Raw genomic sequence first — 24490 nt, forward strand, 5'->3', positions numbered from 1 at the left:
ATTGTGACATAGAAGTTTTTGGGTTGGGTTTGAGTTTACTCTTTTTAACATGAACTCGAAATGACACGACACGAACACGATAATTGCCAGATTTATCAAATACTAGAGGTTTGCCTTGTTTGGCTGTTAGCTGTTAGCTGATTACACTAGCTGTTAGCTGATTCCTTTTTTTTTTGTTAACTGATTTGATTAGCTAATTGTATAAACTTGTTTAGTAAAACTTAGCTAATTGCTAATACATGTTTATATAAAATGACAAATAAATATATTGATATTTTATGACTATTTTATTTGGGGTAAATGTATCATTAAAAAAAGATGGAACATTAAACTAATTGAAAAAGCTCATAGAACCAGTTTTTTCAAAATTAGCTTTTTAGACCCAATAAGCTGTTTTAAACATTTCTTCACCAAACACCAATATTAGAGATTTGACTAGTCAAAACTTATAAAGTATTTACGCTAATTTTCAGGACTAAATTGATACATAAAGGTTGGTTTAGAACAAATTGATCCTTCATACCAACTTTAAAAACCAATTTGACCTTTTATTCGAGAAAATAACATTAGATCCAATCCAGAATTGCTTAGGCCTTTTCTTTAGCTAGATTTAAAATCTATAAAAATTAGACAGACAATCTGATTCATCCCATTTTTTATATATATAAAATAAAAAAAGTGATTTTATTGATTTGCAAGTAGAAGAATGTTTTTTAGGTTAAAAATGACATCTTTTACACAACTAAAAAAAATATGACTAACAATGTTATTCTTTCGTAACATGATACATTAAATTTACTGAGATAACATAACAAAATATAAATTTTTTGGTTAAGTAACATATTGACTTAATAACATGCTCTCTTTTGTAAATAAATAAATAAACATCATATTTATCTATAAAACCATAAATATTTGTTTTACTTTTTCCAAAAATTTAATATTAAAATTTTATAATTAATATATATATATATATATATATATATATATATATATATATATAGGTTTATGGAGGTTGAGTTTGAAATTTGATTTTAACACCTAAAACTGGGTCAAGCCTAAATTTATATCGGGCTAAATATTAAACTTAGCCGCAATCAAGCCCATGTAAAAATTTAACCAAACAGGTCAAGAATATAGAGAAATTTACATGAACATCATGTTTCATTTTTATTTTACAATTAATGTAGTTAGTTTTCTATTTTTTATCAATAAAACAATTTCTTATAATAATTTGGGATAAGGAGTAAAAAATACTCCTAACGTTTATAACCAATAGCAATTTTACCTAATGTTTAAAATGGTACAATTTACCCCAACGTCGACAAGTTGAATCAATTTGAAACATTATTGTAAAACATAGATATTTTGCATATTAATTTGTTTAAAATAAATTTAATATTTTCTGTAATTTAATAATAGAAAAATTACTTAGCTGTGTAAACGTTGGATGTATTTAATTTTATAAAAAACTCATATTCTATATCATTTTTGTCAAATTCTCACAGTTTCCTTTTTTTTCTTGTCTATTTCCTATCAGTTTTCTTTCCTTCCTTGTATGTCTCTTATAATTTTCTGTACTTCTTTGCTCAGAAGAATACCCATAACCAGTACCTTATTTTTTTTCCAGAGGTTGAGAGGACGTGTTGATTTTTTTTTTCGTATTCTTGATATTTTGAGTACAAGTTAATAATCATTTGACATAATAAGAATTAGTTTCACTAGTTTGAAAAATATTTATTTATTTAAAAAAATTATGATTTTCATGCAATTAACCCAAGAATGTACAACAAAATAAATGATTTTAATGTAAAGAAAATCCCAATCCCATGTAAAAATTTAACCAAACAGGCCAAGAATGTATGACAAAATAATGATTTTCTAATGTAAGGAAAATCCCAATCATGTGCTTGGAACGATTTTCAAACTTGAACACGAACCCAAACCCGAGCCTGAGCCTGAGCCCATCTAAATTCAAGACTAAGTCTTGGACCGAGCATATTCAAGTGTAAAAGCTCGACTCATGAACAGATCTACCATTTACAAACTATAACAGAAAATAAAAATTGAACCAAAAAGATGTATGAAATAATAAGTGATTTTCTTTTCTGCTGTAAAGAAATTCCCAATCATGTATTTGGAATAAGAGTTGTATCTAAAGCAAGCCTTTTTACAAAGTTAGGCCAGTGAAAAAATGTGGACTAAATTGTTTGAGTACCTACTACTAATTATCAAATAAAAAAGTACCATTATTACTAAACCAATTTCCACTGTAAACACCTTTTCCTTTTCTAATGTTAGCACTAGAATATGCCAAAAAAAAAAAAAAACACATTACAAAGACTACTAAACCTGATATTATGATATGATTATCTAACTAATAATCTAATATCAATTCAACACAATGAACCATGACGACCACGGGTAGTTTCACTTTGTCGTAACTTACGATCATCGATATAATTCTGATACGTATAACACCCGAAACCCCAGAAAGCCATAAGTAAAGAGATTACCTTGACACCATTCATATGGTCATGGAAAATAATAACAGCAGCAATTGGAGACACAGCCAAAGCAAGTGTACTTATTACATTGGAGAAGAGGGAAGACACCAAGAAAATCAACCCTACAACACCAACAGAACATATTTGCCAACTCACTGCTGTCCAAACCAATGTTAAAACATAAGACACCGTACCTTTACTGAACCCGTGCATTTCTCCGTGCAATGTCCGCCATTCTCCGCTGGCGAATAGGCCTATGACGGAAATGCACGTGGCGACGAGTGAGGTGTAGATTTGCATCTCCAAGACTACTGAGAATGTTTCCTTTTTAATGATCTTTTGAAAGGAGAGTTGCATTAGTGAGAGTACAAGGGAGTATATAGCTGAAGCACTGAGTGTGCAGAGGAAACCAAGGATGTATTTCCATTTGGAATGTCCGGATGGGTTGTCTGAGTCGTCGTTGAATGCAATGAGAGCGGAAGAAAACGAAAGGACAACCACGGAGTTAATGATTAAAGAAGTAAACTTCTGGGAGTTTATGAAGTATGAAAAGACGGCATTGAAAGCTAATTGAGACGCGCAAATGAGCGAGTAAGTAGAGGCGGATAGGTACAAGAGGCCAATGGAGTATAGCATGTTGTCTCCGGCTATAAGTGCTCCGAGAAAGAAGTAGATCAAGGCGATAGTTCTAATGGAGGCGAAGGCGGAAGATGTTGAACTCGAATTCGAATTTGAAGGAAGTAGGAAGAGGGGGATGTAAAGGATTGGGAAAGCAGCAGTTTGAACAAGTGTTGCCAACCATTTACTATTTCCACCTTGATCATAGTAAAATCTCCCCAAAAGAACAGCAGCAGATTGGCCTACCACAAGGAAGAAGATGTTGATTGCTGCCAAAAGCCACCATTGCCAATGCTTCAGTTTGAGAAATGGAGATTGTGCCAGAGTATTTTCATCTTTATTCAGTATTGGTTCTTGATTATCTGTGACAGGAAAAAAAAAACATTCCAACATGAGTAAACCATGTGAAACTAACACGAAACTGATAAGGATATTAGTAAAATACTATGATGCACGGAAACTCCTCTTTAGTAGTGTTTCTATGTTTCATGTCCATTTCTTAGCTATGTTTTTTTAGAAATAACTTTTTCCGGTTTCTGTGCAACATAGGTAAAATATATAAGAAATAGAAACACAGGGAACATGTAAATAATAAAAATACATGGATATATCTATAGATTCTAAAAATTATATGACTGCTTGTTTAATTTTTAAATATATATATTAAGAAAAACTACATTCAAATCACATAATTGAGTGAAAAAAAAGGATTTGTTCAGTGTGAAAGCTTGTACAAATGAACTAGGAGATAATAGGAATTTATTGCACATGTATTTACTATGTTGCTGACAGGGATACGGAAACAGACACCGAAAAGGTTATACCAAGACATGGACATGGACGCATATAAGAAACACGGAAATCCTGCTAAAGAGAAGTATCCGTGAAACATAGAGTATTTAGCATCCATCCGCTTCTAAAAATACATTACATCATATGAACCGAATTTCCAATTTCCAAGAGTTTCAGTTTTAGAACATTCACAATTTAAAAAATCAAAGTTTAAATGCAACATAGTTAACATATATTGAATGGAAAGGAAAGGATAGAGTGCAGAGTGATGAGAAAGATATCTGTCACCCAATCATATAAAACACTGAGAATTCTATTAACAAGCATGAAATTTAGAAAAGCTTATAAACTGAAGCTAAAACAAGTAGTTTCCATCAAGAAACTTCATATATATATATGAAACAAATTCACAGAACTGTCACTTTTTGATAATAATGAGAGCAATACAACATACTCTCAGAAACAACCAAACATCTCCCACAGAGCAACACGTAAAACACTGAGAATTCTATTAACAAACACGAAATTCAGAAAAGCTTATAAGCTGAATCTGAAACAAGTAGTTTCCATAAAAAAAACTTCATATATACGAAACAAATTCACAGAACTGTCACTTTCTGATAATAACGATAGCAATACAACATACTCTCAGAAACAGCCAAACATCTCCCACAGAGCAACACGTAAATTTCTAAAACTAATAATACATCTGCGCAAAGAAAAGAGAATTTCCGGAAACAACACGACACAACCAATTTTCTGTTCCAACAAACAAACAAACTCCCGTTCAAAAAGGAAATTCGAATTCAATTTCATCGCAAAATTAACAAACAGAACATAAAGGAAAGGAGATGGAGGGAAAAAGAGAGCGTACCAGTCATATTGATGAGAACCTCAGAAGAAGAAGCAAAAGAAGACGCTATGTATAATTGAAAATCGAAACCATATAAGGAGGAAGTTGCAGCTGAGGCAGAGCTGTAACAAATTGAGGAAATCTTCTGATTGGAGAATCAATGTTAAGCACGTGGATTGAGAAGCGCCGGTGACATTGAGAAAAGCGAAAAGCGCCCTTTCGTTTTATTATATAGATGGATTGAATTTCATTGACTTCAATCAGAATTCTGATGCTCGCCGCCTTCATAGGCCCACCACCATTGATCGGAATGGAGAAAAGCCCATCATCTTCTGCAGCTGATGCTCCAATCCGTTAAATATTAGGTCAAATAATTTATTAGTACCTACAATTTTACTTAAAATATTGTTTAATCCTCATATTGACATAATATATTATATAGTCTTTAATTTTGAGATAAGGTGTAAAAATACTCGTTATATTGACAATTAGGAATAGTTTTATTTATAATGTCGTAAATAGTGCAATTTTATCTTTAACATTGGAGTAAAGAGCAAATTTTCCAAGTTGGACTAATTAAAAAATAATGGCCTAAACCATATGCAGCCCCCTGAACTAGTCAATTTTGGTCATTTTGCCCCCTCAACTTACGGGACGACCTATTTGCCTCCATCAACTATTTAAAAGTGGTATTAGCAACCCCCTATTTTCATTATAACGGAAACAAAATGAAATTCCAACATTAGTACAAGTGTTCATAGAAGTATTGGAACCAGCATGCATATATGTAACCTTATTTGCAGCTTGTTTTAGTAATGCATAACCATATTTACTATTTTTACAAGAGAACTTGTGTACTGTCTATACTAACCTCATTTGCAGCTTATTTTAGTAGTGCACAACCATTTTTATTATGACCTTGGTGCTTGCAATGAGAAATGTCATAATTGTTTCCATTATAATGAAAACATGGGGTTGCCAATACCACTTTTGTATAGTTAAAGGGGCAAATAGGTCGTCCCGTAAGTTGAGGAGGCAAAATGATTAAAAGTGACAAGTTCAGGGGGCTGCGTATGGTTTATGCCAAAAATAATTCATCAAACTATGTCATGAATCATATCATCTACACTTCATATTGTATTATATACGAATTGGATAAAAAATTCAAATATTTTATCGAATCCAAAAATATTAATATCCGATACTATTATTAAATAAAAAAATATAGGGCATTTATAAAATATTTGTGTTTTATAATGGATAAATTATACCCATGGCCACTGAACTTTACCCATTTTAAAATTATGGCTACTGAACTTCAATTATTAACGGTATAACCACTGAACTTAACACTTTTTTAACATCGGTGGCCAGTGTGACCGTTTACCAACATTTTTTCTTTCTTCTTTCCCATTTCCCTTTTAAAACTTAAAATATCCACAATTTTACCCTTCATCAATTTCTTTCTCTTTCTCCGTGTCTTTCTCTCTCTTTCTTTGTCTATTAATAACTGAATTTATGGGAGTGTTTGTTAGCTCATTTTCGTGCTCTTGTTTGTTTTTTCACTTCAAAATGTACAGTTTTAGGTGTTTGGTTAGTGATCTCCTATTTACCTTTTACCATTGAAAATTAGCCTTTTACAAAAGCAGAGATGCTCTGCTTTTTGGAAAAAACAGATTTTTCCAACCGCAAACAGTAAATCGTAACACAAACAACAAACTGTGACACACACAGCAACAAACAACAACAACAGGTAAAACAAATGGACCCTATATCTTTATCCCGACTTAGTCATCTATCGGTCTCTGTCTATTAATAACTGGATTTATGGGGGTGTTTGGTAGCTCTTTTTTCGTGCTCTTGTTTACCTTTTCACTTCAAAAGTAGAATTTTAGGTGTTTGGTTAGTGATATCCTATTTGTCTTTTGCCACTGAAAAGTAGCATTTTACAAAAGCATATAATCTCTGTTTTTGGAAAAGCAGGTTTTTTCAACTGCAAACAACAAACTATAACACAAACAGCAAACAACCTCTGAAGCACGGATACGTGAACAACCTAACGTATCTGATACGTATCCGATACGGAAACGTCCGGAAATTGCTGGGATACGTTTCTGGACCGTTTCCCTAATATCAAAAAGTTGGACACGCGAATCAGTGAAGGATACGCGTTTCCCAGCCAAAAAAAACCAGTCGATTCTTTTCCAGAAGAAAAACAAAGGTTCAACAGCAAGATCATCGATCGTTATTTCAAGGTAGTAAAGAGCAGGAATATGCAAATGATCGTCTTATCTGTATGTGCAGAAAAATTAAAATCACAGGTAAACCAAAAGACATAAATTTAGAGCAGTTACAGATTCACCAATCATATAAAAAAGACAGAGTGAAACAGAGGGAATCAATGCCAGAAATTCCTAATTAATACAAAAAATGACTCTCACTTTAGATGAATCGGAGCTAGAATCCCTACTTATTGCTGAATATAGAAATGAAAACATTGAAGAAATATGTTTTTAGTGTTAAGAAGGAAAGCTTTTATTATGTTTAGTTAAGAGTTTTATAATTTCGTTTATATATATTTATTTAGTTATATTACAAAAATTTATATATAAAAATATATTTTTAATATTTATAAATGTGTCCCAATATTTTTAATATTTACACGTTTTCCTCACGTTTCCGTGTCCTGTGTTTTATAGAAATGACGTTTCCCATATCCGTGTCCGTATTGGATACCGTATCCGTATCCGTGTCCGGACAACATAGCAAACAACAAACAATAAGTATCACCAGCAACAGCAAACAGTAGCTACAGAAACGGACTCTGTATCTTTATCCCCGTGGAGACACTTTTTTTGAAACATAGAGACACTTTTATGAAATTAAATATGAATAGCAAATCAAACACTCAAACAAAAGCATACCAAACCAGAATCGATTCTAATGAAAACGCACAAAAATAATAAGAAGAAAAACAGAATCGATTCAACAGAAGATTTACCTTAACTGAGAAGTGCAAACCAGAGGAGATGATATCAGCTCTGCCAGCAAGGACAACATTCGATTGGGAGAGATAACAGATCCTCAATTCTCGATCATAGAGAGAAATAAAGAGATGAGAGAGAGAGAGAAAGACATATGGAAAGAGAAAGAAACGGATGAAAAGAAACGGATGAAAGGTATAATTGAGGCAAATTACATCTATGGTCATTGTGCTTTATCCATTTTCACATACTGAATTTCAAAACTTAACGAGGTAGCCACTCAACTTTAACTAACTTCTCAGAATGACCATTAACGACCTCAAAATGAAAATACAGTAAAACCTCTATATATTAATACTCTATATAGGAATAACTTCTATTTTGTTATAAAAAAACTCGGTCCCAACTTAATACAGTAAAACCTCTATATAGGAATACACTTGGGACCGGGCTATTTGTATAACAATTGAGAGGTTATTACTAAATAGAGTTTGGTAATAGAGGTTATTACCAAGTTGGGACCGAGTTTTTTTTATAACAAAATAGAGGTTATTCCTATATAGAGTATTCTTATACAAAGGTTTTACTGTAACTTCTATTACCAAACTCTATTTAATAATAACCTCTCAATTGTTATATAAATAGCCCGGTCCCAAGTGTCTTCCTATATAAAAGTTTTACTGTATTCAAGAATTAAGGTTGTTCAGAACGACATTTACCATGAAACAACATTTTTTATTGGGTAAATAATTTATTAGTCTCCTACTTTTTACGTAATACAATGTTTAGTCTCCCTATTTTGAAAAACACATTATAAGGTTCTTATATTTTGCCAATATTAATCCTTTGGTCAATTTGTCTATTTTTTTTAGATTTTTAACCGAATATATCTTAACTTTTAGTGCAACCATAGTATAATACAAAATGCCCATGTTATTCTGTTATGTTATGTCTGTCTTTTTATGTTAAATATAACGGTTAAAAGTCTAAAAAATAGACAAAATGACCAAAGAGTTAATATTGACAAAAGATAGGGATCTTATAATATGTTTTTTAAAATATGGGAACTAAACAGTGTGTTATGTAAAAAATATGGAACTAATCTACTGATACATTAACTAAATGACAAAAAAAAAACTTCCGCAATCACAAATATTAACCTATTTAAGGGGTTATTTGTTCTAAATAAGCAAGTTCAGTGGATTACTTGTTACGAATCAAAGTTCGGGGGTCAATCGTACTATGGGGACAATTTGGGAGACTAAGAAGGCATTAAGTCTTGTTTAGAGAGAAAATATTCTAAAAATTGTAATTTGAAAAATAAAAAATAATGATGTCATGAAAATGTGTGTTAGGAGTGCCAACCTAGTTAGGATGCCTAGCCACTTAATCGCGTCCCGATTTTTCATTAAAAAAATGCATATTTTTTGTGACGATTTTGCATTTTCATTACAAAAAATTAGACGATTTTGCATTTTTCGTCAATCCGCCTAGACGTAAAACATGCGGATTCTCTAAAAAAAAAATCAATTTTGAATTTTTTTTATGAAAAGGACAAAATTGTCCAAATGAAACAGTGATAAATAATTTGAAAGCGGTAAATATCAGCACCCTTTAGAAACTCCATTAAATCAATTTTTCTAGTAAAAACATCCAATAAATTTCAAATTAAACACCCATGTTTATGAAACAATCCTCTAAGTAAATCCCGAATCCGTCACTACCATTAATTCTACATAGAAAATGACTAAACAAAACAAATATCTATATAACAAATTGGTTTACTCAACACACTAATTGTAGGATAACAATAATACAATCTTTTCTGGAAAAAGCTAAACTCTAACTCCACATTCGTAGAAGCCAATTGATACTACCAGTCTTTAACTACAACATAATCTCCTTTTGACTAGTCTCTCATTCATCCACAAACCAAAGCCAAACACCAAATGGTACAAATGGATGTCGTGTCGGAAACTTTACATGCGAAAGATGACACGAAAATGGCTGCAAAAAGGTTTCTTCTTCTTCTTCTTCTTCTTCTTCTTCTTCTTCTTCTGTGTTTCGTCGTATATCAACAGCTACATCCTCCTGATTGTGATTGAGATTGGGAAGCATTTGTATTTGAAGATTTGAGATTTACATCCACCATATCCTCTTGCTTAGCTGAGGAAAGTGTTTCCATTCCTGGCAAGGCTGCTGCGATCTTCCGAAACAGTGCCTGGAAAGATTGAGGGAACTTTTTCTCAACATGTTGACTCTTATAATCAGAAAAACATTGAGGCCAATTTTGTGATATTCCTAATTCCAAACATAAAGTTTAGGCCTAATATATCGCTAGCCTCTCAAACTTGTTTAGAAAAGTCTAATGACCCTTTCAACTTTGAAAACAATTAGCCCGTTGAAGTTGCTTAAAGTGACATGATTAATACCCTAAATGGCACACCAAGTAGATATTTGGACAAGTTGAAGCGCATATGGGTAAGTTCTTTAGATTGAAGGATACAATGAACGAATTATCTCTCAAATAGGAAGTTTCAATTTTCCTAACCTTAGATTGAATATGAATTGCAAAATAGAAAGTTTGAATTTCTAGAATTTTAATTGAAATAGGTAGGGAAAACCGTTTAAAAACTGAGAAAGGCGTTTCATATTTTGGGTAATTACGGAAACGGGGAAACGCATGTCATGCAGAGTTTCCAAGCATCATAGCATTCATCCACTTCCTTTTGATTTCTCACATCAGCATAACCTAGCAAGGCCAAACTAGGTAATTTTCAATTATTTTTTAATCCACGTGTTGTCAACTTATCTTTTTCGATGACTTCCATTGCCACAAAATCTAGACAAAAGTATTACAAGAGAAATCAAATGCAAAGTTGGATAATTTTGATGTTAAAAAATTAAGTTTTGTGGCATTAGTGTTCCATTTGTGATACTTGGAGGACTACGGGTGTAATTAACCCCAATAGGTCATTTTAAGCAAGTTCAAGGGGTCAATAGGTCATTTAAGCAAGTTCAAGGGGCCAATAGGTCATTAAAGCAAGTTCAAGGGCCAATAAATCACTTAAGTTCAAGAATTAATCAGTCAGAAGGGCAACTGGATTCTGCCAACTTGGTGTATGTTTTTTTTTTTTTTTTTGAATAAACTTGGTGTATGTATTAACCCCAAAGTTTACCTTTATATTGAAGCCTGCCTTTGCGCTTGTTTCAATAAACATGACATTGAGGCTATGAGCTTTAGCTTCTCCATCTTCTATAGAAACTTGCCTGTCAAACAAGTTAAAAAGATCCAAGCTGTCAGAACAAAATTTTACAACATTGAAAGACTGTTAATTTTGAAATAATTGGCAGAGTTCAAGTGTCTGCCTCTCTGCAAAGTAATTGGATTCTAAAACCTCATATCTTTCTCATTTTAAGAGACAACTAGCAAAAATGCAATAAAATACCAGTCTTTCCATTTAACATATCAATAATATATTTATGACAGTATATACATTCTTTTTCTTCCCTCCAGAATGGAGCTTAATCCTTGAGTTGACTCATCCAAAGCAATAAAAATGTTGGCAAAACGCACTACATTAACCTATTTCAAATCACACTCCAAACCATCAAAATTTATCACCTTTTGTCCACAAGATCTGTCTTATTTCCAACGAGTACAATGATAACATCACTGCCCCGCTCCGTACGAACCTCTTCAATCCACTTAGAAGTGTTGAGGAATGTCTGTCTGCCTACAATACATACAAATTTCAACAAGCATGCAATGCGAGATTCAAATCCCAATTTGCAAATGAAAGACAGGTGAGAGATGCTAGGCCGTTGACATGACCCATACATCCCAGAGCAGAAACCGTAAATGTCCATGAATTTAACTAACTTAACTTTCATACTGTAACATGCAATGTATTGGGCGGATAGGAAAAACGCAAAATTAGAAAATGAAACAAGGAAAACCACATACTTGCAACATCATAAACAATAACTGCCACTGAGGAATCCCGAATATAGCTTGGAATAAGGCTCCTAAACCTTTCCTGTCCAGCAGTGTCCCTGTGGTACATATTAATTCATATTTTAGATAAACTCAAGCATTTAAGATAGTTTGACAATGCCAAATAGCAAAAGATATAACAAAAAATAATTAAGTAAAGAAGATTTTGTTAAACGTTAACACTTCCACAACATAATGAAATTATAGAAAATGAAACAAAGAGCATTCACTACAATGAGAATAGGAAATCAAAAGAAGGTTTTAGAATCTTGAAAATGCATAGGAAACCATTAGGACCCAGCATATTATACATAGTATCCATGATTGCATGAGCATGACAGCAATGCACAACACAAGCAACAAAATTAGCTCCCGCTATTTGCCAGAGATAGTAATTTTTCCAACCAAATTCAAGTATTATATCTTAAACTTTTACATCAAACATTAAAGCACAATAACCTGAGAACAACATCTATAGAAAGGTTTTCCCTGTCATTAGATTGCCATCCAAAGTTACATAATCCTTGAGAAATTAAATACTTGTATTTCCTATGAGATAATGCTGTTCAACAAGTCATATAAATAGCATCATACTATAGGGCTTGGCTTGCAAATGTAATTGCAATCATCAAGGGAAATAATAAATCTAGCAAACATATAGTTTAATTTTAGGCATGATGCATTCACATCACTAAAAGCAGGTAGCTATATGTCCACCACAAACAACTTATCTGTTATCTTCATCATCAATAATACAACATACAGTACTAGGATAAGCTTTATATAGACAGAAATTCTGAAGTTAAAGGGACTTCATGAAGAACTGACCAGAGCTGCAATCTGACCGTTCGATCTTCGAGGTACATCGTCTTTGATAGAAAATCGATACCTATAGTAGCCTGATTTTTAGAAACAAAGACATAAATAAGCTTAGAAAATTACATATAATTAAACAGAAAAAGAAAGGAATACTCCAATGAATTATCAACCTAAAACATGAAGTGGACTAGGTTTACATGAACCTATGGATATGATTAGCATCTATGAAGCACGGAAACTCTTCATGACATGCGTTTCCCCGTTTCTGGCAGATGTGGGAAATAGAAACTCTCGGAAACTGATACGAAACGTTTCCGTAATTACCCAAAATATGAAACAAGTCTCAATTTTTAAATGGGTTTCCCTACATATTTCGATTAAAATTCTGGAAATTCAAACTTTCTATTTTGCAATTCCTATTCAATCTAAGATTAGGAAAATTGAAACTTCCTATTTGAGAGATAATTCCTTCCTTGTATCCTTCAATTTAAAGAACTTACCCATATTTCTTTCTCCTATAATCTTTGTCTCTTGAATCTCGATTGAGCTTGGACTTTCTTCCTCTTGTTCTTCAATCTTGTCTTTTTTAATGTATTATTATATTTTCAATATTTATAAATATGCCCCTATATTTTTAATATTTACACGTTTCCGTTTCCTATGTTTTTCAGAAATTACGTTTCCAGTATCAGTTTCCGTTTCAGTTTCTGTATCCGTTTCTGTCTCCGTGCAACATAGATTAGCATAAATAGATGCCCAATATGGACAACAAAGATCTCTATATCATCAGCATAGATGGCAAAAGGTTACAAATTCTTTCACTCCTCATATCAGTACCACTGTTATACAATTCTCAATTCAAATCGTATTATTCAATTCGATTCAGCTCTATTTTGAGCCAAACCTATAGGATGAATCTAAATTATAACAAAATCTTACAGTTCACAAATTTGAATCATACGAATAGATTCGATTCGTTTCAGCTCTATTTCGATTCGTCACAGTTCATCAAAAACTTCAACAACACTAACTACCAAACTCACTCTCCTCTGGTCCCATTGTTATTTATCAAGTTATCAACTCAAACTAGTTCCATTCCATCATTATCAAGTTGACAACAAGGCAAAAAAACAGACTCAAAAACTCAAATGCTCCATCTCCACTAAGTTATTAAACAGAGTTCAATTTGTGAATTCACCAGTCACTATTCAAAAAATAAGGATTTCGATTCACAGAGGCGTCGATTAGACAACTATGATCAGTGCACAATACATATATACAAAAGCAATGCTTATTGAATAAATATATTGAGAAAAAAACTGCTTATATAAGTGCATACAGATGTCAGTGAAACATGGATTGACTAAAGTATCAACTAAAAGAGTCAAACTAGTCAGCTTCAAGGAATTCCGCAGATCACTGCCATTTAGAATCCACATAAACTCAAAGACACGAAAGCTAATATGCAAATCGAGAACTGATTAATTGCCTGAACATATTGAACATATTGCATAAAAATTAATAGCTCAGCGAGATAAAAATGAGATCCATAAGTAACTATAGCCAACTGAACAATTCCATCCCAAAGCACGAAGAAAATTAGTAAACAGGAAAATATTGAAAGTTTCTTCCAGTAATTACCTGATAAGTGTTGTCGAACTTGTCATACATGAAGCGAGTGATGATACTGGTCTTGCCTACAGACTGATCCCCCAAGAAGACCAGCTTGTACTTGGCCAGTGCCGAAACCGGAGCCATTTTTCGGATCTATCCAAGGATCGTATAATAATCGTCTACGAAATAGAGATCTTGCCGAGAATTTATCGATGATGACTCCAGTTGGATCGTCAAGGAATCGGATTCTCCGATTCCGATTCTCGTCGGGAGAGGGTGGTGATGGTGAATACAAAGCGCAGAAGTAACTTTTTTTTTTTTTGAATAAGCGCAGAAGTAAGTTGGTGTGGTGTTTGGGTGAGAGAAATTTGAAAGAGAAGAGCCTTTTCTGGCTTTTGCAGTTACATGGGCCCGGCCCGGCCCGGCCCATTTAACAATCTGATAATAAAGCAACATAAATCAATACAGCGTCGTTTAAGCGCGAAGTTGTGAAATATCATGGTTCATTCTTCAGGAGAAATGCATGAGCAGCTAATTTAATACTGCTGTGATGGCTGGAATTGAGGTGGAAAAGGGGAGTAAATGTAATGTCACCAAAGGTAGCGGTAACTTGACTCGAAACGCAGCTATAATGCTTCTCGATTTCTATTCGGTTAATGCCATTTAGAAGTGTGGAAATCGTTTCATAATCTTATTATATGATTATTAATACACTCGGAATGTTCTCTGATATATTCCTAGAGCATATTCCTAACACGTGGATTGATACTCTCCATTCAATCTAGACAACTCATAAGAGAAGCAGGAGGACCATCCGATCCCAACAAAAAAATATATTTCTTAACACATTTTTTAAACAATCACGGTGATTTTTTTTTTTTTTTTGAGAAGGATAGTATGGAAAACAAAACATAAAAAATGCAGCATTTTTGCTGTCTATACAAAAAGCAGCTGGTTTTGATAGAAACGACAATCAACATCTTTCTATTTCTAATGAAACATGAAAATATCTCTTGAAACAACAAACAGATATAAAGAGGAACAAACACCCTCTTAGAGACTTTAAAAGTATACGGTTAGACCATGTTAGAAATTATTGCATAAACATGGAATCCAAGGTTGTTAACAGAACAAGATTCACCGTACCTAACGAAGATGAGAAATCTCCGAAAAGATTCTCCACGGAAAGGGATGAGATTTTTTTTATCTCCATTTACAACCCTAGTCGAATTTGAAGTCGGTTGAGTCAAATTCAAGTGACAAAAATTATAAGAAGGAAGTAGGATAGTTCAAAAGATCAGTCCAACTACAATATTGTCTCCTCTTGACTAATCACTCATCCACAAACTAAAGCCAAATACCCAATGATACAAATGAATGTCTGAAAAACTTTACGAGAAATTCTACAATACTCCTGAAACAATATATTTAATCAATTAATTGATACCACCTGTATACATTTATTTCTTAACACCAATCATCTCACTATCCTTCGTTGGTCGGATATATTATTCCAGGAGTATAGTAAAAAGTCTCGAAACTTTACATATGAAGGATGCCGAGAAAATGGCTGCAAAAAGGTTTCTTCTTCTGTGTTTCGTATATCAACAGCTACATCCTCCTGCTTGTGCTTGAGACTGGGAAGAATTTGTATTTGAAGATTTGAGATTCACATCCACCATATCCTCTTGCTTAGCTGAGGAAAGTGTTTCCATTCCTGGCAAGGCTGCTGCAATCTTCCGAAAGAGTGCCTGGAAAGCCGACAGAAACGAGTTTCTCAACATGTTAACTTTCATAATCGATACCAAACTAAATGACAAGACTAAAATATAGCCGAACAAAAATATACATAAGACTATAACAGAACGGAAAAGCTAAAAAACTGAACCAAGAAATGAATTGAGTAATTTCAGTAATTCGGGTTTTACCGAATGATGTACACCCCTGAAAACTGCGTGCATTGGTTCAAAACCAAAAAAAAAAAAATCGAATTCTGCAGTGGCAAAATAATTGATACCAAACTAAATGGAATGTAAAACTAAAATATAACTGAACCAAAATATACCTAAAACTATAACAGAACTGAAAAGCTAAAAAACTGAACCGAAAAAATGAATTGAGTAATTTCGTTAATTCGGGTTTTACCAAACAATGCACACCCCTAAAAACCGCCCCACATATAAATGAGTAAAATCACCAAAACATTAAGGCCAATTTTGTAACATCCAGAAATTCAAACATAAAGTGTACCTTTATATTGAAGCCTGCCTTTGCACTTGTTTCGATAAACATGACTTTGAGGTCATGAGCTTTAGCTTCTCCATCCTCAATAGAAACTTGCCTGTCAAACAAGTTAAAAGATCCCAAAGCTATGAGAACAAAAATCTTACAACTTTGAAAGACTGTTAATTTAATTGGCAGAGCTCAAGTGTCTGCCTGCGGGCGAGCCTTGGCGCAACGGTAAACGTTGTTGTCGTGTGACCAAGGGGTCACGGGTTCGAGTCTTAGGAGCGGCCTCTTGCCAAATAAATTGGTAGGGGAAGGTTTGCTCCCAGTACACCCTTGTGGTGGGATCCCTCCCCGGACCCTCGCTCAGCGGGGACGCGTAGTGCACCGGGCCGCCCTTTAGCTCAAGTGTCTGCCTCTCTGCAAAGCATTGGATTCTAGAACCTCATATCTAGGGTAGCAAATGGAGCGGGGTGGGGATGGGGACTCCCCGTCCCCATCTAGATGGGAAATCCCATCCACGTTTATGAAATAGGGACAATATAGTCCCTTTTCCTATTCCCCATTTCTCAAATTCGAAATAACATTTGCTTTTGTGAAATTTAAAATTTTACCGTATTATACGGTTAGACAAATATAGTCTATAAGAAAACTAGTATACTTGATACAAAAAATATACCAATCATAAGAAATACATCAATCTACCAAATATAAAAATAAATAAAAATTATCCAAATATAATAATAAACATTTAAAAATCCATATGAACTACATGAGGATAGGGATCCCCGTAGGGCAAGGAGAGAGGTCTTTGTCACCGCCTCTAGGGAATTTTCTTCCCCATTCCCACCCCATCGGAAAAATAAATGGGGATTCCATGTTCCCGTTGGAGTGAATCCCCTTCAGGAACGGATAGTCCCTGTCCCGTTTGCAGCCCTACTCATATCTTTCTCATTTGAAGTGATGGCAAAAATGCAATAAAATACCCATCTTTCCATTTAACATATCACAAGGTAATACATTTATGGACAATATTTACATTTTTTTTCTTCCCTCCAGAATCGAGCTTAAAGCTAATCCTCAACTCAAACAAGCAATAAAACCGTTGGCAAAACACAATGCAATAACCTGTTTCAAATCATACTCCAAACTGACAAAATTCATCACCTTTTGTCGACAAGATCTGTCTTATTTCCAACGAGTACGATGATAACATCACTGCCCCGCTCAGAGCGAACCTCTTCAATCCACTTAGAAGTGTTGAGGAATGTCTGTCTGCCTACATCATAAGAAAATGTTGAAGTGGCTAACAAATTTAAAAAAGCATGCATCTTGAGAGCCAGTGGATATTCAAATCCCATTAAGAAAAGTTTACAAATGAGATGGTGGGTGAAGAGATGGCAATGCCCTCACGTCACAGAGCATTAACTGTATATATATGTGCATGAGTAAATTAACTAACTTGACTTTAGCCACCGATCAATGGCTTGGTGACTACCACACTCAAAAAAAGAGTGGGGTTTGTGGGTTCAATTCCCATAATCTCCAAAAGTTAGGAAAGCCACATACTTGCAACATCATAAACAATTACTGCCACTGAGGAATCCCGAATATAGCTTGGAATAAGGCTCCGAAACCTTTCCTGTCCAGCAGTATCCCTGTGGTACATATTAATTCATTTTTAGATAAAACTAAAGCACTTAAGATAGTTTAAGAACGCCAATCAACAAATTTAAAAAAAAAAAAAGTAATTGAAGAAGATATTGTCAAATGTCAGCACCTCTGCAACAGAATGAAATTATAAAGAAGAATGAAAAACAAAGAGCTTTCAGTACAATGAGTATGAGAAATCTAAAGTAGGGTTTTGAATGAAAGTGCATAGGAAACGAATGGGACCTGGCATATTATACATAATAACCATGATTGCATGACAGCAATGCACACAAGCAACAAATAAACCCCTATTGTGCGCCAGAGCTAATAATTTTTACAACCAAATTTCATGTATCATATCTTAAACTTTTACATCAACCATAAAAGCACAACCTGAACACAACATCTATGCAAGGAAGCAGACTTGGGCTGGATAAAATGTTACGGAAGTAAATTAATCATTAGAATGCCCTCCAAAGTTACAAGTTACAACAATAAACACCACTCCAAGGCATACATTTCTGCTTGCTTTAATCAACATAAAAAGGAGCAAGGCAGATTTACATACATTTCATTATTTTTACATAATCCTTGAGATATTAAATACTAGTATTTCCTATGTAATATAGAGCTATTCAACAAGTCATATAATAAATGGCATCATATCAAGGGTTTGCAAATGTAACTGCAATCATCAAGGAAACTAATAAATGAAAACATGTTCTATAGTTTAATTTCAGATATGATGCATTCACATCTTGAAACAGAGGTGGCTATATCTCCACGAGAAACAACTTATCAGTTATCTTCATCATCAACAATACAACATACTAGGATAAGCTTCACATATACAAAGAAATCCTGAAGTTAAAGTGACTTTATGAAAAACTGACCAGAGCTGCAATCTAACAGTTCGATCTTCAAGGTACATTGTCTTTGATAGAAAATCGATACCTATAGTAGCCTGATTTTTAGCAACAAAGACATAAATAAGCTTAGAAAAATTACACATTATTGAACAGAAAAAACCGGAATACTGTAACTGTAATGAATTATTCATGAACATATGAGATACGATTAGCATGAATAGATGCTCAATGTGGACAACAAAGATCTCTATCTCATTAGTACAGGTAGCAAAAGTTCCCAAATTCCATCACTCCACATTTCAGTACACAATCAATAGTTATGAAAACAATGCTTACTGAATAACTATATTGATGATCAAATGGGTAAAAACTGCTTATATAAGTGCAGAGGCGGATTCAGTAAGGGGTTGTGGGGAACCTTACTTGTTTGTCCAATATTTGTTTAGGGATAATTTCAATTGTGCCCTCATAGTTTTCAGTTTTTTTTTTTTTTAATCTCATATGTATAAACTCAATTGCACGCTCAATTTCTAGCCTAAAAATCTAAGTTAATTTCAATATTCCCATCAATCATTCATTACTTAACAACCAATTTTTATGTTTTTGCCCTTGAACTTTGATTTAGTGATTTTTAACCTTTCAACTCTTTCTTTTTTCTTTTTTGTTGGTGAAATTAAGCCCTTAGAGGATGAAATCGTCATGGTTGACCCCATATACTATGAATTTAGCATGCAAAATGATGAAAATCAATATTTTGTATAGTAAATAATGCATTTCTGTGCATGCTAAGCGTGACAATTTTGTCTATACGGCCAAATTTCACCAAAATGCAAGAGCCAAAAAAATTTCTTGCTAGTTCTAATCCCTCTTTCCTTTATTTCTTCACTTCCCTTCTTTTCTGATTCATATTTAATTTGATAAGGGTTTTAATAATATCTTTTATGCCTATTTTATTAACTATTCAATGTTTTGAAATATTTTATTCTGAAATACTACATTGTGGTGTTAATATCGAATTAAATGTACATCATATATTATGCAAGTTTTTTTATTGTTATTGAAGTTCTTTGTGTTACAATATTCATGTAGCATAAATTAATTTAGATGAGTTTTCTTCAGATCTTGGATCGAGAGCAAAAAAATAATAATCAGATTTTACTATTCAATTCTATATAATTTGGGCCCTCAGTGTATAAATTTTCTAGATCCGCCCTTGTTAGTGAGTGCATACAGATTTTAGTGAAACATAGATGGACTAGTCGGCTTCTAGGAATTCCAGCAGCTCACTGCTAATGTTAATGTTTTATGAATAGCCTCAGTCCATTTGGAATCCAGATAAATTCAAAGACACGAAAGCTAATATGCAAATCAAGAACTAAGTAATTGCCCGTCCATATTGAACAGATTGCATAAAAATTAGTAGCTCGCCGAGATCAGATCCATAAGAAACTACAGTCAATTGAACAATCAATCTCAAAGCAGGAAGAAATAAGTAAACAGGCAAATATTGGATGTTTCTTCCAGTAATTACCTGATAGGTGTTGTCGAACTTGTCGTACATGAAGCGAGTGATGATACTGGTCTTGCCCACAGATTGATCCCCCAAGAAGACCAGCTTGTACTTTGCCAGTGCCGAAACCGGAGCCATTGTTCGGATCTATTCAAGGATCGTATACCGCTCGTATAAGAAACAGAGATCTTGACGGGAATTTATCGACGATGACTCCAGATGGATCCCTCGGATCTCCGATTCCGATGTTTGTGAATGCTGAATATAAAGAACAGAAGGAAGGTGGCCTTTAGGTGTGAGAGATTTGAAAGTAGACCCTCCATGAGATGAGCCCCTTATATTTCAAATTTGGTCCGGTCTAGTTGAGAGCCGTTTAAGTCTAAACATAAAACTAGAAGTTACTCTCGCTACGCTTCGGAATTAGCAAGTTACGGGGTAGAAATGTTTCGAGTAGTTTACGTTAGATCTGTTTATGAGTCCGGTTTAGCCCGGATGGAATTGGGCCGACTAAATCAGTGAGATACTATTCTGGAAGAGCTAGAATTCTAACCTTGTCTGATGATCTACGGGCCAAGGGACAGTCTCAGTAGACAATTTCTATAGAACGTACCTCCCAAAAGTTAATGGGGACGTGCAAAGGTTTCCTCGGGCAGGACGGAGATTGGCCCTCGAGTGCAAAGACATAAGGGAGCTTGACTACAAAACCCACCCGTCGCGGCCTTACTGATCCGATGGTACCGAGTGGAAGGACCGTCGCTCAACAGATAAAGGTATAGGATAACAGACTGATCTTCTCCAAGAGCTCACATCGACGGAAGGTTTGGCACCACGATATCGACTCTTCGCCTATCTTGTCCCTAATGCAGCTCACATTATATCTCCAATAAATTTGGACCGGATTTGAGTAAGGTAAGAAAACTGATTCCCAAATCTAGTTCAATCCGCCCGCGTAACTAATATATATTTATATTAAATAAAATTAATTAAAAATTATATTAAACTATAAATATGAATAAAAATACAACAAATTTAAATTTTAGGTAATTAATTCAAACAAAACTCAACAAAGATAATTTTATGTAATAAAAAAATATTTAACAAAGTAATAAAAATAAAATAGAGATAATAAAAAAATATACAAAATGTATACAATATAAAGGCGGGTCAAGTCAAGGTTTTGAGACCAATTTCAAGTCCAACTTATTCTATGTATATTTAAAGGTTAGAACAATATAAAGGCGGGTCAGGTCAGGACTCGAACCCTCGACTCGGTTTCATAATATGATATCAGAGTTCCTTGGATTAAACGGTCGAAGGTTCGAGTACTAACAACCTCACTAATTTGTAGAATTAAAAACACATGACATGTTGTATTGTATATACGCTGTAAGCTTAAAGAGCATTTGCGTCAGCTTGATTTTTTTAGTTAAATCGGTTCCATGATTGTGATTTTAATTTTTTTTAGGAGAAAGGCTAAAAAGGAAATTACATTTGGTTTTATACTTTTATATATTTTTTTTGTACATTCACATTAATAAATGCTATTTTTTTAATAAAAATAAAAATTTCTATTTCAACTCATATGTTAACACAAATTAGGAAATTATTATATTTTTGGATAAGGTATAAAAATACCGTTAATGTTTATTGTCAGAAGCAATTTTACTCTTAATACCTAAAATGAAGCAATTTTATCCTTAATAGTGGCAGTCAAGAGCAATTTTATCCTTAACAGTGGCAGTCAAGAACAATTTTATTCCTAACATTGGTAAGTTGGGTCAATTTCAGAAAGACCTGATACACAAATAACCCCCTGAACTTGTCCGAATGTTGCAACTGCCCCTCAACTTTCAATTGTAACAACTTACCCCTCAAACTTGTCCAATTGTAAAACATAACCCCCTGAATTTGTTTAATTATAAAACATAACCCCAAATTGCTGACATGGACTGCAATTGAAGAAACACGTGAAATACAAAAACTGCAACGCTCGTGGAGTGTGATAATCAGATCTTTGGCGTGATACGAATCCGGTGAAACGTTTTTACAGTTGCTTCAAGTACGAGGTAAAAAAATTCCCAATTTGGGGTCATATTTTACAATTGGACAAGTTTAAAGGGTAAATTATTACAATTGAAAGTTGAGGAGAGCAGTTGCAATATTTGGACAAGTTCAAGGGGTTATTTGTGTATTAGGCCTTTCAGAAATTATTAAAAAACACAGATATTTTATTTTTTATTCTACATTAATAGCATATCAGTTCGTTTTTTTGAAAAATATTTCATATTTTATGTGATTTAATAATAGAATTGGAGATTAATATTTATAAATTCGGTGAAATATTTTGTCCAACTCGTACAATAGGCATTATATTTTTTTATTTTATTTTTTAAAATTTTTTTCACGTCTAATCATATGTTTATGATCTGTTAAAATAACTCATATGTAAGGTGTAGATGACAAGATTTATGATTGAGAAGACAATTTGATGAATTATTTATGAAATTGACCGTCTACCAATTTTTTTTATAAAATTGACCCAACTTGACAACGTTAGGAGTAAAATTGCTCTTGGATGTCAATATTAGGGATAAAATTATATCATTTTAGATGTTGGGGGTAAAATTATTCTTGACTATAAACATCTGGGACATTTTTGCACATTGTCCTTTATATTTTGGTTTGAATAAGAAAATTTCCTTAAATTCAAAATTTATGATTTTATGAATTTTGATTTGGTCATAACGTACGAAATAATCTAAATTTATATATGAATCGATCGTGATACTCTCGCACACTAATATTTTTAAGGTTTGAAGTATGTGCAACACAAATTTATCTTACCATATGTTTTTAATTTCATTAATTAATGAGGTTGTCAGTATTAAAATTAAGGCCCAAAAATAGCTTATTATTATTAGTATAAAAATAAACCTTGTGATTTGACCGATTTGCAAAAATAATTCATATGGTTTAAAAGTTTATAAGTAAGGGGTCTGTGTTTTTTACAGTTTACAAACTCAGTCATTCCTTCAAAAATTAGTATCGTGACTATTTATCTCCAAATGGAGCGATTTGAAGTAATTAAAGTGATTGACATTGCAAATCATCCAAAATTTAAGGTCTAACTTTGCAAATTAACCAAACCACAAGTATTGTTTGGCCGAAAAATTAACCCACATATACACTTTGACTGCAATATTTACAAAGTATAGACCTCTATTTGCAAGCTTTTAAACTAAGATGGCTGTTTTTACAAATAGCTAAATCACAAAGTTTATTTTTATATTTTTCTCTCATTATTATTATTATTAGGGTAATTAATTTATTAGTCCCTATATTTTGACAAAACACACCGTTTAGTCCCTGTATTTTCAAAAACACACGGTAAAGTCCTTAACGTTTTTCTCGGTGAACTGTTTAGTCCTTAACATTTTTCTCGGTGAACTGTTTAGTCCCTGCCGTTAGACTCCCATGAAGATTCTGTTAGTCAATTTGGATTTGCGTTCTTCTTTTCCTTTATTTTCCTTTCCTTTAGACTCTAATGCATCTGAAATCAACTTTGAGTGTTCTTCTTCTTGATTTTCTTCTTAATCGTTCAAATTCATAAACGTTGGATCTGTTTTTTTTTTCTTGTTCTCCATACAAATAACTTCTTTTTCTAAATTGGATTTCCTCTTCTGAAGTTTGAAGGTAAATAGTAAAAGGTAATTTAGTCATTTTCAAAGTCATAAACGGTAAAAAATCTAACAAACAGACGGAAGGACTAAACAGTTCACTGAGAAAAATGTTAGGGACTTTACCATGTGTTTTTGAAAATACAGGGACTAAACAGTGTGTTTTGTCAAAATATAGGAACTAATAAATTAATTACCCTTATTATTATTATTTGTGACGCACCTCCTCATGTAAATGTCCTTTGGATTTAAAACATAGACAACAAAGATCCATTGTTATATGTTAAAATTCTTTTTAATAACTTAGAGTTGTAAAGATTGGAACTCTTGACCACTTTAGTCGAAAGAAGTTTTGATACCATCTGAATCAT

At 33.3% G+C, this 24490-nt stretch overlaps 3 protein-coding genes across 6 annotated transcripts; all 3 read right to left on the reverse strand.

Moving 5' to 3' along the window:
• Positions 1 to 2134: 2134 nt before the first annotated feature.
• Positions 2135 to 7906, reverse strand: LOC136220976 (probable purine permease 11). Of its 4 annotated transcripts, XM_066008850.1 has the most exons (4): positions 7772 to 7906; positions 4792 to 5155; positions 2702 to 3487; positions 2135 to 2629 (listed from the first exon to the last, which is right to left on the reverse strand). In XM_066008850.1, exons 2-4 carry the CDS (start codon positions 4796 to 4798, stop codon positions 2397 to 2399), a joined length of 1026 nt encoding a protein of 341 aa, XP_065864922.1. In that variant the 5' UTR covers positions 4799 to 5155; positions 7772 to 7906; the 3' UTR covers positions 2135 to 2396. The 4 variants fall into 4 exon arrangements, with proteins under 4 accessions (XP_065864922.1, XP_065864919.1, XP_065864920.1 ...); XM_066008847.1 differs by having other exon boundaries at positions 2135 to 3487; XM_066008848.1 differs by having other exon boundaries at positions 2135 to 3487; positions 4792 to 5108; positions 7772 to 7904.
• Positions 7907 to 9435: 1529 nt separating this feature from the next.
• On the reverse strand, positions 9436 to 14540 carry LOC136220977 (ras-related protein RABH1b). Its single transcript, XM_066008851.1, has 6 exons — positions 14212 to 14540; positions 12580 to 12650; positions 11722 to 11810; positions 11380 to 11491; positions 10934 to 11024; positions 9436 to 9975 (listed from the first exon to the last, which is right to left on the reverse strand). Exons 1-6 carry the CDS (start codon positions 14326 to 14328, stop codon positions 9829 to 9831), a joined length of 627 nt encoding a protein of 208 aa, XP_065864923.1. The 5' UTR covers positions 14329 to 14540; the 3' UTR covers positions 9436 to 9828.
• A 901-nt stretch (positions 14541 to 15441) lies between these two features.
• LOC136220978 (ras-related protein RABH1b-like) lies at positions 15442 to 20760 on the reverse strand. The gene is made up of 6 exons (XM_066008852.1): positions 20464 to 20760; positions 18957 to 19027; positions 17980 to 18068; positions 17578 to 17689; positions 16435 to 16525; positions 15442 to 15935 (listed from the first exon to the last, which is right to left on the reverse strand). The coding sequence occupies exons 1-6, from the start codon at positions 20578 to 20580 to the stop codon at positions 15789 to 15791; spliced, it is 627 nt and encodes a 208-aa protein (XP_065864924.1). The 5' UTR covers positions 20581 to 20760; the 3' UTR covers positions 15442 to 15788.
• Between the last annotated feature and the right edge of the window lie 3730 nt (positions 20761 to 24490).

This window comes from Euphorbia lathyris, chromosome 2 (assembly GCF_963576675.1).
Source record: "Euphorbia lathyris chromosome 2, ddEupLath1.1, whole genome shotgun sequence".
NCBI classification, from domain to species: Eukaryota; Viridiplantae; Streptophyta; class Magnoliopsida; order Malpighiales; family Euphorbiaceae; genus Euphorbia; species Euphorbia lathyris.